Source organism: Gallinula chloropus, assembly GCF_964237585.1.
Source record: "Gallinula chloropus genome assembly, chromosome: 8".
Lineage (NCBI taxonomy): Eukaryota > Metazoa > Chordata > Aves > Gruiformes > Rallidae > Gallinula > Gallinula chloropus.
The window spans coordinates 25,177,656-25,193,935 of NC_140093.1; the positions used below are offsets into that span (position 1 = coordinate 25,177,656).

At 44.7% G+C, this 16,280-nt stretch overlaps 1 protein-coding gene across 3 annotated transcripts in view; it reads right to left on the reverse strand.

The window, feature by feature from the left end:
• The window catches only part of PAX3 (paired box 3), a gene marked incomplete at both ends in the record, with an annotated part of 79,227 nt that overhangs the window by 15,718 nt on the left and 47,229 nt on the right, over window positions 1–16,280 (reverse strand). For 2 of the 3 annotated variants that reach the window (XM_084267099.1, XM_084267098.1), the window contains one exon: window positions 9,982–10,187. In XM_084267099.1, the coding sequence (XP_084123225.1) occupies window positions 9,982–10,187 (206 nt within the window). The remainder of the gene's footprint in view (window positions 1–9,981; window positions 10,188–16,280) is intronic. The other variant, XM_084267100.1, reaches the window with a different exon arrangement.

Consider the following 16,280-nt stretch of genomic DNA (forward strand, 5'->3'; position numbering starts at 1 on the left):
AGAAAGTTGCTCATAATTGTACACTCTGAGGCAGCTGCACACCATAAATTAGGTGAGACCTTAACTGAGTGTTAGCATCTGACAAGGTACCTGGGCTCAGCCTGCAAGGCAGCCTGGCCTGAAAGCCACTGAGGCGTGTTAGCTGAGTCATCATACATAGAAGCATTTGTAAAAGTAACTTGGGTCCCAAATCTGTTACCCCTCCTGCAAGCAGCCCACACTGGCTGAGGAATTGGCTGTCACAGAGAGGACTTGTAGGTGTATCATTGTTTACACACGGTGTAACAATGTTTTGGACTACACCATGGGCTTCTCCTCCCCTTGCTGTTTCATAGCAGGAGTGGTGGGACTCGCTGGGCCATCTGGTTTCTGACGTAGGCCATCTGTCACCAAGTAGTTTGATCTGGCTTCATCCTCCTTTTAGAATGAGATGCTTAGTTCACCCAGCTGCTTTCTCCTTTGGTCACAATGTCTACTCCTCAATTACACACTCCCACTCTGGATTAAGATTTAGGACAGAGGGGTAGATGGAGCCTCTGCCCTACCTCAGGAATCCCTCTCAGTTTTTGTACATACTGTCTATATTAACCCCTTCTCTGCCTCTGCACAAATCAAAGCAGCTGGCAGGGACAAAGCACCAGGGTGGGGATGCAAGACCTGTGATGAACAACAGTTGAGGATGGATATCCAGCAATACTTTTTACTTACTCATCCTTCAGACATCAATATCCTTTTTGACACCTCTCCTTGCCCTCTACTTCTCCCACTGCACCTCAAACTCCTTCCACCTGCTTCTGTCTCCCAAATCCCACACTCCTGTGGCAGTACCTTTTGAAGATGACCAAAGAGAAGGAAAACAGGGCAAGACACACTGAAGAGGGAGAAAGAGCCTTTGCTTAAGAGCCAAAGAGCACTTAGGGAGGATAATGGAGGTCAGAGGGAGAGCAGGGAACAGCAAACATGTTGTAATTAACCTACCCAGGCCATTAACCATGGCTTTCTCCATGACACTCTCCCTTCTTCAGGTCAAGAGGGTTATCTGATGATCTTTGGGAACACTAACAGAGCTACACTGTGTGAGTGTATTTCACTGAGGAAAATGAGGTAACAAGATTTTGTTTCCTCTGCAGATAAGCATTTGCCCCAAGCCATACACCTTTATTAAAACGAGTCAGATCCCAAACTTTAATTCAGTAGCAAGTGGTTTGCATTAATGCCAAGTTTTGCTTACAGGTAGATTTTTGGCTCATTTTATAGAATTTCTTTTTTCCAGAACTGCAGATTCTCATTAAACATCCCCAAAAGAAACACACTCGATACCAAAGTTGTCTGACCTCAGGTCCACATGACTGTGAGATGCTGGGTGGGTGCTACTTGACTGGCATCAGTGTTGGATGCTGCTGGCATGGCCAGACTCCAGGCTCATCGGGTCCAGTCACTGCCACTCCGTGCCCCACTGCCCCCTCAGCTGCCACACACACCTACTGCCACTTGCCCTGGCTTCCTACTTTTCCCAGGCAGCAAGAAGGCAGGCGGCGCCTGACCAGCGCCAGGGTTCACCCAGTATTAAGTCAACAAAACTCCTTGAACAAATTCAAAGCTGGAGTGAATCTTGTTGCCACTAATACCATATACACTCATCATTACAGAGGGCACAGTTTAAAAATAAATAAAACAAACAAAACCACACACATCTGTGCAGTAAAAGCACCAGGGGTCCGATCCGCATACGTCCTTGTTTCCCTTTGATTTTAACAGGCTTTGGACCAGTCTTGATAAAAATACTAAAAATAATTTACCTTTAGAATGACCATAAGCGTGATCCCAACTCTTGCCATCACACATTTTTACAAAATTAACTCTGAATCTAACTCTAAAAAAACATTGGGTTTTACTATTGCCACTATTTACTGTCCTCAGAGGCTTGAGACTTGTTTGCAACTGTGTTTAACTGTCCCATTTTATACCAAGCCTCTTCACATGGCTTGAGACTTGTTTGCAACTGTGTTTAACTGTCCCATTTTATACCAAGTAACTGCAAATTTCAGATGCTGGGTGCAACAGAACACAAAGAAGAAATAATGTAAGACAAGAGAAAGAATACAAGTAAAATCAAATGGGAAAGTTGGAAATCTGTTTTGGAAACTCAAGAAAAAATTACTCAAAACTAAATAACACAAGCCTAAACATTTTATTTACATATATATGTTTTATATATATAGCATTTATTCGTCAGATCCCAAGCTTCATTCAGTAGCAGTTATATGTTTTCTGTTAACTGAAATGATTTTATTTTTTAATCATAGCCTTTCCCTTAGACTACATTCAACAGCCTTGACTTACTCGGAAGAGTTCAGGATGTAAAAACTCTCTCATCTGCACTTACCATGAAGAATCCATGTGCACTATTACCAGTAAATAAAGAAATCTGAAAAATGTTGCCAATATCAAGCCAACACTTACAAATAAACCTGATCCCCACAAGCCAACAAACCTGCTTAGAAACATGCTGTAAACACCTGAAGAAACCTTTCCTTCTGTCAGTACATTCCCAACATGATTTAAACACACTGTCCTCATATGTTCAGCAAATGTCAACTTCCACCAGTGTGACAAAACCCTCATCTGATAAGCAGCATCTTCAAGTCTACCAGCTTCCCCACAAGATGCTTCTGCTCTCCCACAACCTTCCCTCTGAGAGGGAAGCGATTATCACCTGGACACAGAGATGCCCCGTGTATAACATGGACCCGGTAAAGACCACAAGTACCACCCTGTAGTGGGTATGACAGAAAGGCAACTCTAAACTATCTACATCTGCTCAATCTGACAAACTAATGTATCTTGCCTTCACCAGCAACAGCACGAATCTCAGCGGAAGCAGACCAACCCAGGGCAGTACTTCAAATCACCACAACACCACGTTCCTCCATGGAAGTAAAAGCAGTGGATAAACAAGCTACTGCATTTTTGGAGACTCAAAACATAGCATTCTCACACAAATTCTACTGTGGCAGAAGGAACATGATATACTTGTGTTGGTGTCACGTGCAGGAGCTCTAAATTAGGTCAGCGTCGTGCTTGGTGCTGTGCAGATGCAGGCAGGGACAGAGAAAGCACGGCTTGCCTGAGGCACCCGAGCATCCAAAAGCAACGTCTGCACCAAGAGCCAACTCAGTCACTCTAGTGAGGCTCCGGCTCCCCAGTTCCTATGAAGGAATGTAAATTACCCAGATGATTTGGAAACAAAATTGAACCCCAGTGTCTGGCCAAAACTTACATCTCTGTTGTGGTTTAACTGGGCAGACCACTCAAGGGAGCACACAGCCCTTCACTCACCCCCCCCTCCATCCCCCACCCCCGCCTCACCCCCCCCCACCCCCCCCCGCAGTGGGATGGGGAATTGGGGAGGGGGGCAGTGAAACTCATGGGTTGAGATGAAGCCAGTTTTAATAGGACAGGAAAGGAAGAGCGTAAGAGTAAAGAAATATGAAAGCAAGTGATGCACAGCACAATTCCTCACTGCCTGCAAACCACCGATACCCAGATAGTTTGTGAGCTAGCCCTGGTGAGCTTCCCCCCAGTTACACACAGAGCATGACATCATACGGTATGGAACATCCCTCTGGCCAGCTTGGGACAGCTCTCCTGGCCATGGCCCCCTCCCAGCTTCTTGTGCAACCCCAGCCCCTCACTGGCTGGCAAGATAGAAGCTGAAAAGTCCTTGACCTGGTGTAAACATTGCCTGACAACAGCCCCATTAATGTGTTATCAACAGTATTCTCATCCTAAATCCAAACCACAGCATATACCATTGCTAGGAAGAAAACCCTATCCCTGCCAAATCCAAGACAATCACAGAAAGAGAAATTAAGATCATGAAATTTAGAGCAAAAGGGGGAGGGGGGGGGGAACTTAGTCCTTTAAAGGAAGTAAGTATTGCAAGCTCCAGTTTTTCAAGGATCTGGAACTGGAGTGACCAAAAAAGAAATCAGTCCACAATATTAAAAAAAAAAAAAAAAATCTTTTGCACCAACATAGAATGGTGTAGGTGAGCTAATAGGTTCCTCCCACCTCTATTTTCTGATATCTAGATCCTGGCCTTTATTATCATTTTTCCTTTAATTAGTTTGCAAGTGATCATGCCAACAGCTTATTTCGTTGATCTCAACAGGATATTCTTTAAAAGATTCATTTATTCACTTGGGAGCACACTAGTGTAATTAGCCTTGACATTTCAACAGCCTGATCATAAACACAGAGTGCTCTATGTGCTTTTAAGGCAAAAAGATCTCTGATCCAACAGGGCAAAACATTCAAGATGTGAATTTTGCAGGATATTTTGTTAAACACAGTCCTGACCATTGCAAGGACGCATTCCAAAAGCACATGGAGTCGAAAGACTGATGTATTGGTAACAGCACTTCTAATTTTAGATGGGGGGTGGTTTTCTCCCCTTTTGCCTTACGCTATTTTTCATAGTAACTGCCAGCCCACCCCCATTCTCCACCTCTCCCCTTCCCCCACATCTACAGGTTCAAAATAAAGCCTGACCATCCTGGGAGGAAGGAATCCTCGGTGGGTGTGTCTCAGGGGATGAACCTGGGGTGTGCCAGGAGCAGCAGAGCTGCCTTTTGAAAAGTAGGGGCTGAAAGATGCTCTGCTAGTGAAGCTGGGCTGCACCAGCCCGGGGCAGAGGTGACTGATCTTTGCAAAACACAGCAGGGTGATTGCTGAAGACACCCACAGTGCCGGGTCCTGTGATCCCTCCTGGTGAGAGACCTCTGCGCTCCCCTGGCCTCACAGGAATAACATCTAGTGCATAGGCACAGAGGCACCACGGGCAGGCCTGTTGCCTCCTCACAGCATCCCAAAGCGGTGCTGTGCTGCCAGCCTGCTGAGAACAGCCAGCCACAAGCACCAGTTGGAACACTAGGAGGCTGCAGGCTCTCTGCCTGGGGCCTGCTGGGAGCAGTTGTTTATGGTGATGGGAAGCCATGCTGGTTGGGATACACAGAGTTATCAACACCATGGAGACCAGAGTTCTCCCAAAGCAAGCAAAAACACCAAAACACACACAAATTAAAAGAAAGAAAGAAAAAAGCCAAACAAATCCAGAAACCACACAGCTGTGCCAAAGGGAAGGAGGACTTTCAACACTCCCCAGCACAATCCAACATACACATAGGTTTCTTTGAAAAGACTTTGACTTAGTCCTACACAAATACTTGTAAAAGACAGCAGCCTAATAGTTCAGCAAAATAGTGAGTAACAAACAAATTGAACTGTGTGTTTATAAATAAAAGCACTGCTAATTTGAGCCCTTAGGTAGTAGGGACCAGAAAAAAGATCACATCCCTTTTCCTTTACATTTAGAAGTGTTTTCTCAGGCCTGCATATGATTGTACTCAGCTAATTTACCCACAAGAATCCCTTCTTTACCCCAGAGGGGGAAAATAATCTGCAATTATGCAGTTATCTGCTACAAGAACACACACAGCATTTTCTTTATCCTATGCATGATGCAAGAGGGACAGCCTCAAAAAAAGGCACTATAAATTCTCCATAAACCACATCAGGAATAACTGTAAAAGATCTGCTGAAAGGTCTTAAATGTTCCTGCATCTGTCCTACCTTCCTTTACCACATCACCTGCAGGACTAGGCAGTTCAGCATACAAACTCAAACCATTTCAGAGGAGCTGAGGGCAATTAAAGACTTTCTTTTGGCACAGATCTTCCCACCCCCCATGATTTCCCTGTGAATGTTTTTCACTGTTTGGTGCTGAGAAGAGACTATTCAAGCTGAGAGGCTGGACTTCAGAGCTTTCAAATCTTACTACCATCTTAAGAGTCATCACTTCTCTCACCTTTCCCCCCCACCCTGACAAACTTTAACAAAACATTTCTTACCCTCCCTGTGCCACAGTGAAAGTAAACAACATGCAAAAGCACAGAACTTTAAATATATATATTCATATATATATAATTTTTCTTCCAGCTCCTCAAGAGCTCTTGGGACTTCTTTTATTTGCTGAGACTATAATAAGCTTTTTACCAAAGCTTACAAGCAGATTACAAGTTTGACATGGGAAAATTCAATCCCATCCCAGTAGCCTGGAGAGATCTGCCTGTGTTTTCAGACATGCTCTTCTGTTAAACAGCATTTTTCTTTTTGGAAGTTTTCAAGCAAAAGAATTTAAACCTGGGAATCAGCCGAGAAGGGTCTTTTCAGGACAGAACATACTCATGTTTCAGAACACTTCCTGACTTCATTGGCTTTTTCACCGTTACTTATGAACTAAGAGAGTCCAAACAGATTTCCCTCATTGCTTTTTGGGGTTAAAGAGAAAGGCCGTGTGCCAGCAGGACCTCCTGCCCTGTATGATCCATAGAGATGGAAGCATCCTCAACATGGTCCAACACACAAGTGTCACACATCACACTTCTGATATTTTGAGAGGCTTGCCATTAACACAGCCCAAAAAGATCTGTGTGACCACCCAGGCCCATCAGCCAAGGCAGGCTCTTGGCCTGCTGTAGGACAAACCTGAGCCTTTTTAAAGAAAATCTTTCACCAGAAGACTGAAGTAAACACCTCCTGCTGTCAGTCTGCAACAGGCTCCAAGCTGCTGCCAAAGTTTGCTCAGTTCATCCAGGTCTAAAAATAAACTTGATGTGGGAAACAAGAAGTGACCAGAAAAGATGCTACCCACTCCATTCCTTATGTGCTGTTTGTTACAGAAGCCACAGCCGCACTGCTCTGAAGCTCAGAACGGCCTTTGATCTTTATCTACACTGGAGAAAAACTCAGTTTTATAATGCACCTTCAGATTGAGTCAAGAAAAATAGGCCACAGACCTTAAGAGCCTGCACTGTGCCTTTAGTGATGCTTTTAATTAGGTTTTAAACTGGACCAGTAAAGCACTGCATGGCTGTGACTCTTATTCACAATACGTGAGCCTTTAACCTTAAAGTCCCGAGGTATTACTATTTATTTTTTCATGAAGATTCATCCTTTGGGACTATATATGTTTCTGAGTTGTAGCTGAAGAATGCACAAGACCAAAGAATTTTTCTCCACGTAAGTGCCTGTGTGCCTTTGGAAGAGGCAGAAGAGGCTGTCCCAGCTCCACACCACATCCAGACTCAAGCACAGGGAAGAAGATTCAGCAGTGTGTGAGTAGAAAGGCACTGCAGGAGGAATCACAGGGAGCATTTTAACTCCTTATGACACCAGCGCTGAAGTACTCACAGTGATTAGTTATGCATCTCATGACTTCTGCAACACTGAGTTTGTTGCAACACTTCTCTCCCCAACAAACCTTTTCTGTCCCCACAACTAAGTACACAAATGACATTCAAGTCTGTGTTCAGTTGCCTGTAGCTGTCAAATATCCCCTCTAGGGACTGAACTGCTCTAACTTCCATCTCAACCCAGAGGCAATTTTTACCCCCCCACCTCCAACCAACCAGCTTAAAAAAATGCATTTGGTTACTCCTCAGCAGTGGGAAAGTGAGAAAATAGATGGTTTGAGAGTTTAAGGCTCTTCCTTTCACGGGTGTTCATAGATTGCCTTGGGGAAGAGAAGGAAAGGGGAAGCATGGGGGCGGCAGGGTAGAACAAACAAAACATGAGATGCGAGCGCTACACGGAGGGACTGAGGGTATAGAAAGATCGGTCCAGTTGTAATCAGTTCAATAACTTCCTAGACAATGTAAAACAACTCTACAGAATTGGACCAGACTGCTCCAGAGAAAAAAAATAATTTTCTGGGCTCAGCTGGACTAGGGCAGCAATGAGCCAGTTCCTTTAGATGAGGCTTGACCAGGGAGCAGTCAAAGGGGTCTTTGTGTACATATATCCACATAAAACTTGGTATCTCTGATCTCTGTGATACCAAAAAAAGAAGTGTGACTAAGAAAGCTTGAATGCTACATCAGTATGGCTATCCAGCCCTCTCAGCCTCAAGTCTCTTAGGGTTATTTTCTTTTCACAGGTTGTCTTTTATTTCATCCCCATCATAGGTGGCTATTTTAAGGGGTGTAGAGAGGTGCTGAATGCTGATAAGGCAAATCCTGTATCCCTTAATCCATGGCTAAATCACTCTGCCAGCCTTCAAGGGTACCAGACAGATGGAGTGCACTAGGAAACTGCCCACAGGCTGGCTACTTCAACCCCAGCTCATCTTTAATCCAGAAAGGTTTTGTTCTGGTATTTTAATCATTGATTGACTGGGAACTTTCTTCCATGCTGGGTTAGGTAAAATATCCATATGTCAGAGGTACTGGGGAATTCATGAGGCTGTAGATCATAGGAGTGGTGTGAGACAGGATGCGTCTCAAGGGAGCCAAGGAAGCCATAAGGAATGTAAAAAGTCACAGGGTTAAAGCCACATTAAGACAGCTGTTATGTTAATGAGAGTTCTGCTTTTCTTCTAGCTGTGGGTCATTGATTTAGAAAAACGCGAACAAGGTCTTTTTCATTTTATCGTATTTTTCCACTGAAACTAACATAGCCCAAAACATCATATCTAGATCCCATTTGCCTTGCTAACACAACTCCTGTGGGAAGTTATCTTTATTACGTTTGTGTGTCGATGATTCCCAGGGCTGAATTTGGTTTTACCTGGCCCAAGCCTATATATAAAGCTGTTTACAAGCATTTCCCTTAGTAAATATATTAAGGAGTGTCATGCACTGCTGAGTTTGCCTTCCAGACTAATGTATCCATATATCTGATTTTCTCTCACTGTCATAAACACAAGAAATGCAGTGTGAAGCCTTCTGCAAAAAAAATTTAGCAGGTAAAACCAACCAAGTCTGGGCTTTTCAAGACAGACACCCCGTAACGCAGCCATGCATGTCTGAAGTGAGAGGGATGCTTTGTATTGCTCATTGCGGATGGTTTGCAGAGTCTGAATGCCTCAGGCTCAGCTTCACAGGTCAAAGCATAAATGCAGAGTTTCACCAAGGTAACCAAATTCACCTGTATCCTTGGTTAGAAAACAAGTTATGACTCATTTCTCTTACTTGGTAAGATCACAAGGCACAATATTTAGCTTGTCACCCAGCCACACATTTGCTTATGAACACTGACCCATTTAAATGGGGCATGCTTTGCCAAATGACTCTTAAATGTCAAGTAGTGAAAGAGGCACAGAAGATTCTGCCTGTGGTATGAAACATTTCACCCTTCTTTGTCATGAAACTGAATAAATCCTAGCCTGAACCTGAAATCCAGAGTGTCATATATTCCAGATTTTTTTTTGCTGCTATTTACCCCATTTTGGACATATGAAAATACAGGTTCACACTTTAAAAAAAAAAATCAACTTCATAGTTTAGTCTTCCAGTATGTTAGCTTGTTTCAGGCAATCCAGATGAGTTGTGAAGACATAACAGTTACTCGAGGATTTACTTTCTTTTAAATCAAACTGACAGTGGGGATAAAAGAGGTATCACAAGATTTAAATCAAATCAACTTCAGAAGCAAACCTAGAAGCAAGCTGTAGATACTGCACCAGCAACCTTGCTGCCTTGCATGGCTATACAGACCCATTGTCCTTTTAAAAATGTTTTTCTCTCCTCTGTTAATACCTGAAAGACCCAAACAACTACAGATTAAATCGGTTAAATAACTTTCATCTGACACAACAGCCAGCCTGATTACATGCAGAGGACGGTCAAGTGCATAAAACAAACTGGGATAACAGAGTTTCTTCTCCAAAGGCTCAGGATTCTATTCATTGCAGGCATGGAACAATTACCAGGGAAAACACAATTTATTTTTTTCCAAAGCAGTTGTCTTAAGGTGCTGGAAAACCAACATCCATGTACAGATGCGAAAGCCCCTAAGCTTGTAAACAACACAGCTCCACATTTTCCTTCTACCCAGCGTAGGATCACATAAGAATAGAGAAGGACTGACATGCTAACAGGAGAGGAAACTCCCTTCATTAGGCAGCTGTTAAAGACGTACCTGGACACGAGCCTCTGTGAGCTTGGCTCTTTGCGCAAGTTCTTCCCTGGTATAAATATCAGGGTAGTGTGTCCTCTCAAAAGCTCTTTCCAGCTCTTCCAGTTGCTCTGCCGTGAAGGTTGTCCTGCTACGACGCTGCTTTCTTTTCAAAGGTAAATCTGGTTCAGAATCGATGTCAGAGCCTTCATCGGACTGGGGTGCTGATGCTCAAAAAGAAAGCAATGAGAGCCAAGATTAGCTTAAAAGCAAATTATTGGATCAACTTATTATATCCTCTTGTATGGAAAAGCTGCTTTTTCCTCACGACCCAGAACTCAGTTGGCAAACTTCAAAATAGCAAAAAAGTGAGAAACAAAATCAGAGTTAGTTGTTTCAGTGTACAAACGTGCTCAAATAATTGTCCAGTGTTCAACTATGAGTTAAGGCCTTTTCCTGGGCAACAAATAGTTAAATTCCTCCAAAAGTCTTTGAATTATTAGATATTTTTTGGTTTTTAACTCTCCCAGCAGTTTGCAAGTATTTAAAATACTTGAGCAGAGCTGCAGTCCCAAGCAGTCAGACAAGCAAAAGGGCCTTGTTCCTTTCCTTGAACTAGTGAACACACACAAATACATGTTGTGAGTTACGCGTTCTGACCTTATAGACACACGTCCATGAGACCTTCCCTACTGATCTCCCACTGAAGCCTTACTGCTGAAACGGTTATGGAAGTGATTAGAACAGCATGGGGAGCACTACTGAAGAAATTAATTCACATACACCATCATTTACTTCATGCCACGTGTGTCCTTTGTCCTAGAGTGTTTGTGTTAGCATATCTCAGCACACCTAAACATTCCCATGCAATTGCAGTTTACTTGCTTGCCTGTCTTCAGATCCCCTTCGGACCTTAGGACAGCCCAGAGAAGGGTTAATACTAAAAGTAGTATTAGTATTATAAGTGTTAATACTAAAAACACACAGAGAAGTCCCGTGAGAATTAGCTTAGAGCAGCAGTTGGACTTGACTCTTGCAGTTACTAAAGCAAGGAGATGCCAGCATATGTGATGCCTGGAGTTGAAACACAGGCACTACATGCTTCCTTCTGCTGAGGTTTCATCATTACTCCTCCTAACCTTGGGAGGTTTTCCAGCATGGAGTACAGCTCTACACAGATGTGCTGATGCTCAGGCAACAATCCAGGACGTGACTGCAAAACAGCCAAGCCACGCTGGGCCAAAGGCCCTTGTTGCCACACCCTGATCATTGCTTAAGGAAAGTCAGCAAGGAGCAGAGCATGTACAGCACGCCCCTGACCCAGGAAGGGGCTACCAGCTCTTGCAGTCAGCAGTTTAAAGAGAAATCAGAATGGAAACTCTCACTGGGTTTCATGGGAATGGAGAGAGGAGTTCAGGTACAGAACCAGCTAACTCATGGCATCACAGCTTCTTTCCCCTGTGCTCCCTGGCAATCAAGTGAACTCCAGCTACAGCCCAGCTGCCACTGACCCCACAGCTACAGCTGTGATGGCAGCAAAGCCTCTTCCAGTACCCGACTGCATTATCTTTCTCCAGCAAGCAGTAAGGAACCCAAAGAGTAGACTTGCAAAGACTCTTCACTTGCATCAGCAGCTGTCCCAGGCAGCAAGCATTTCCTCTTCCCCCAGTCTTCCAGGGAAACCACCTAAAGAGGGCAGACACTCCCCAGTGATGCTGAAACTGTTTGTTCAGTTGAAATACAAGCATTGTGGCTACTATTTCAGTAATACCAAATACATTATTGGTATAGACATTGATTTAAAATAATCTTCTTAACATGATTTCTTTGGAAGTAACTGAGAACACAAAGCCAGAAAAAAAATCACTGCTCCTCAAGCTCCAACTAAGCCCCCTACCATGTCCATTTCTAGCTATCTTACATTTCCAATTTCACTCAAGCTGTTTGAACTAATAAACACACCTAATCTGTTTACTTAGTCTTACAGCATGAGTAAGGCAAAGTGCTTTTTCAGGCAATTCAGCTGAAGAGTTTATTAATTTCTGCACACCAAAAAAAGAACAAATTCCTGCTAGACCAAAGGCTCTCTTGAAAGTTATCTTCATTGTCCAGACACCATCAGGGTTTTTGGATCCAAGACACACAGGGCATCAGGAGAAACGCCCATAGAGCTCAGCATCAATGCACTGCAAAAACGTCTGACTCAGACTCTTATTTGCACAGAAATTTTCCCCCCAAGTAAAACTGGATTAAGCTGTTCTTGTTCTTGAGAATATTGTCTCTGAAAACAAAGGGGAAATCAGCACCAACATCCTCTCCCAAGCAGCACACGTTCACTCCTTACTAAGCAGCCAGTCTAGGGTATCTCAAAATGGACATAACAGATTGTCTGAACCAGTGACAAATCCCAAACATTCTCAGGTGGGTTCCCAAGTAACACCTGCCTTCCTCAGTAACTGCCAAGCTACATACCACCAGGATGGCTTCATATTGCTTTTCAAGAATAAAAAGAAACATATTCATTTTTAAAAGCATTTTTCTGTGTTAACCTCACATGCAACTGCCCACTGTAAACAGAAGAGCTACTGCTGACAAGCTAGATGAGTGGAGGAGAGCACACCAGCCATGCTACCAGGGTTATGTTGGCACTGCACTCTCACCATAGCTGATGGAGCAAGACCTGAAACATGCTCAGGAAGGTCCCTTTTGGAGGCCTCATCTGACAAAAGCTGCCTTTGCTTATGTACAATGGGTTAAAAAAAATAAATAAATCCCCAGATCTCAGGAACTCTTTCAATGCTATCTTGCAGACCCTACATGAATGTACAGGACTCCTGCAAACATCTACATCTGTGCCTATAAAAAGCCAGTTTCAACTGTGCAATTTAAAGTGAATCTTTATTGCTAGGTTCCTGAGCTGAATTCCCTCACCAACTGGGTAGAGAGTATCAGGAGACCTATAAGGATCTCTGTAAAAAAAGTGTCATAAAAACTTAGTACAATCTTGTGGTGCTTCCCTGCACCTTGCATTCACACAGCAATGAGAATGCAGAACTGAAACACTGACTTAACTTTTAATTTCATTTTAGCAGCATATGAAAGGCATGAAGGTAAACCAGCCAGGAAGAAAATGAGCAAAGTATCTATGAGTCCAGGACTACGTGTCAAATCAAGTGTAAACATGTAGAGAGAAGGCATTAAGGCTAAAGTAGGGAGAAAACCTATATGAAGTGAAATGGTTTTCACACCTGATTTCATCAGTGTTGCTCTTTACCAGGCCTGGCTGTTACATGCAGCTTCATTGAAAACACTGAGTTCCTTCATCTTGTCAGATCTGCAGTATTAAAATCTGACTGATGTAATCTCAAATGAAAGCTACCTGTCAGTGCCACAAGCTGCATTAGTTTTTATTTCTTACAAAGTCTTCTTAAATATTATCAGTTTCAATGACTTTTTCCCCCCCAATTAAAATACCATTACTGGATTGCTATATAGGTGAGAAGCTAGTCAGAGTATTGTCTAAGCACACAAATTGGACAGAGAGCTCAGCCTTTAGAAAAGCAGTGTCTGCATGTGCTCAGGAGCCCTTTTCGTAAGCACCACCTCGCTAAGAGACCCACTGCCTTCCATGACCTAAACCCACACTATTCGGCACAGCTAAAGGTGGCCAGATGTTAGCTGGGTTATTTCTACCTCCATCACCTTCACAGACACAACACACACATTGCTAACCTGTGACAGTCATCCAACCTCTCAAGCTATAAATAGGAGAAAGGAGGAGACTCACCAGGGTGCTGGGAGATCCCCGTCAGACCCCTCAGGATCAACACTTCCCCCCCATTACCGCACAGCTCAAAATGGGAGACGCAGCCAAAACCACTACCAGTAGCTGAGCCAGGATGTTTAATTAAAGAAGGAATTAGATAATTAAAGAGCAATTATTTGTCCCTTAACCCCTCTTGACCTGTCTGGTGGCCTGAGGAAATGCTGCACCACACTATGCGGAAAACTTCTACCCAGTGCCACAGGCATTGTATCACCTGGAGCTCTGCAGCCACCCCTTTTTGAAACACCATAAGTAGACACGTTGGGGCAAAAATCCAAACAAAATAAGGCACAGGAGGTCATTCTGTGGGTTGTTCTTCCTCTCAGCAAGACATTGCGTTTGAATAATTAAATAGCAAAAACATGACAGCCATTGAAAACCCACACATTACAGCTGGGGCACAGCGCACCTGACGGACACGGGCAAAAAGGTTATCTCCCTGCAACCCATGAAGGGATGGCTTCTCCAGCAACCCTGCAGTCAACGGGAAATATTTTCAATAAAATTTTACACAGCCTCTTCCTCTGAAAGTAACAACAGCCTGGGGTCTGCCCTAGATAAATTCTGTCTGGCCATAGAGCTCAGTAAAACGAGAGCAAAAAAGCAACCCCAATATACCAAATGCCAGAGAGTTCTGGCGGTGGTTTATTCACTCGCCACCCTGCCTGGATCTTCCCATTTCTTTATTGTTGCAAGATTAGCTTCACAGGCTCTCCCCCTCGTGCCACGTCTCTATCACTTCAGGCCGCGGCCGGGGCATCCCCAGCTTTAGGGCTCCCGGGGGCGTTGTGCAGCAGGAGGCCGCGGGTATCGCGGGGCTGCCGGCAGCCGTCTGATCCCCGGCCGCCTTTCACGCCCAGAGAGGCGCGAGTGACCTCCCTCGTGTTTACTCGGGTGCAGGCGAGGAGTGCAGCAGGGCCGCTACCCCCACACAAACCCACAGTAAATGACAAATGACACTTTCTCTTTGTGATCTTTGGGATTTTTGTTGACTTATTTGGAGGCTTTTGTTGGGTCCTAAGAAATGGCCTGTGGCTGAGGCCTATTCGACCGATTTCCACGCTCCATCTGTGGTATCCATCAGCAGGGCCTTTGCCCGCATTCAGGGCTCTGACACCTGCCTGGCAGGATGCGGGAGGCACAAAGGAGGCTGCGGCGTACGCGAGGGGGGCGGTGGGCCGGGGGGGCTGGGGAGGGCAGGCAGGGTGAAGGCGATGCACAGCAGGGGTTAATCCCAGCTACCCCCTCCCCAAACCTCAGCACCTGGAGGCATCCCTCCCAAGACTGCCTCTTCCTGACAGAGGTAACAGGGCTCTGAAGCAACCCTCCATCACACTGTGGGTGAATTCACAAGGAAAGGGAGGGACGGGAACTGTCCCAGGCTGCAGGCTGACACAGAGGCACCCCAGGCACCCGGTAAGTAAACCTCTACGCTGGCTGGGAGCCGGCAGTGCCTTCCTCCCTGTGTCCCGTTTGCGCTGGGTAGGCTTTCGGCAGCTGGGGCTATAAGCACTGCCAGCATTCCTCCTTCCTCAAAATAAAGTCCTCAGGAAAACAAAACGGCATCTTTAATTCCTACGAACAGGCCCCTCTCTCCTCCCCTCGGGGCAGTCCCGTCTAGGCGCACGCTCATATTTGCATACAAAAAAAACTAACAAAGACTCTGGAGCCGACCGACATCCCCCTCCCATCATCAGCCTTTCATTTTGCTGTATTAGCCCAGGGAAACATGATGCCAGGCTCCCTTCTCCTCCTCCCAAAACCTCACTGTCACAGCAAGGAGCCATTAAGCAGAAAGTGCGCCCTGCCAGGTCTGTGCTAATCAAAACAGGACAAATACACTCTGACACTCAACAACTCCCCGAGTGCCCGCAGCCCTGGGCGGAGGCCACAGATTAGTTATGAATATGGCAAGCAACAGGGGAGAGCTCAGGGGTCTGGAGTCACCCTTCAGACACCTGCGAGGCTCCTTAAGACGCCACAACTGAATGCCGTGCTTATCCAAGATAAAGCATGCTCCCAAGATTAGAAAAGCATCCCTAAATTTCGGGTAGCGGTGCTCCCACCAAAGCACTTTTGGCAGGGGTACCAGAACTGAGCTGCAGTTCTACCCAGTTCACCCTTCACTTTCTGTGCTTCACCACCAGTGGGGTATGAGGACAGAGGGGGGATTTAGGCACCCCGAGTTTCAGCCTGCTAGTTCAAAGCCCAAAATTTGTTAGCAGTTGGACTTCGAGAGGAAAGGGGAAAGCAAATTTCAAGAAGCATTAAGAACAAAGCAAGAAGCCACGAAATATTTCTCAGAGGGGTTAAGATAAAGCATGCTAATGCTGCTACGTGCTCCTATTTCCCTGTTCAAAGTGAAAATCTAAGATCAGCAAATACATAAGAAAACTTTCAATCTTTCCAGACAAGAAGAGAATGCCACATTAAATACTCACAAGTAGTAAAATTGCTTTTAACCCTTTTTACTGGCATTTTGATGATGATATATCAA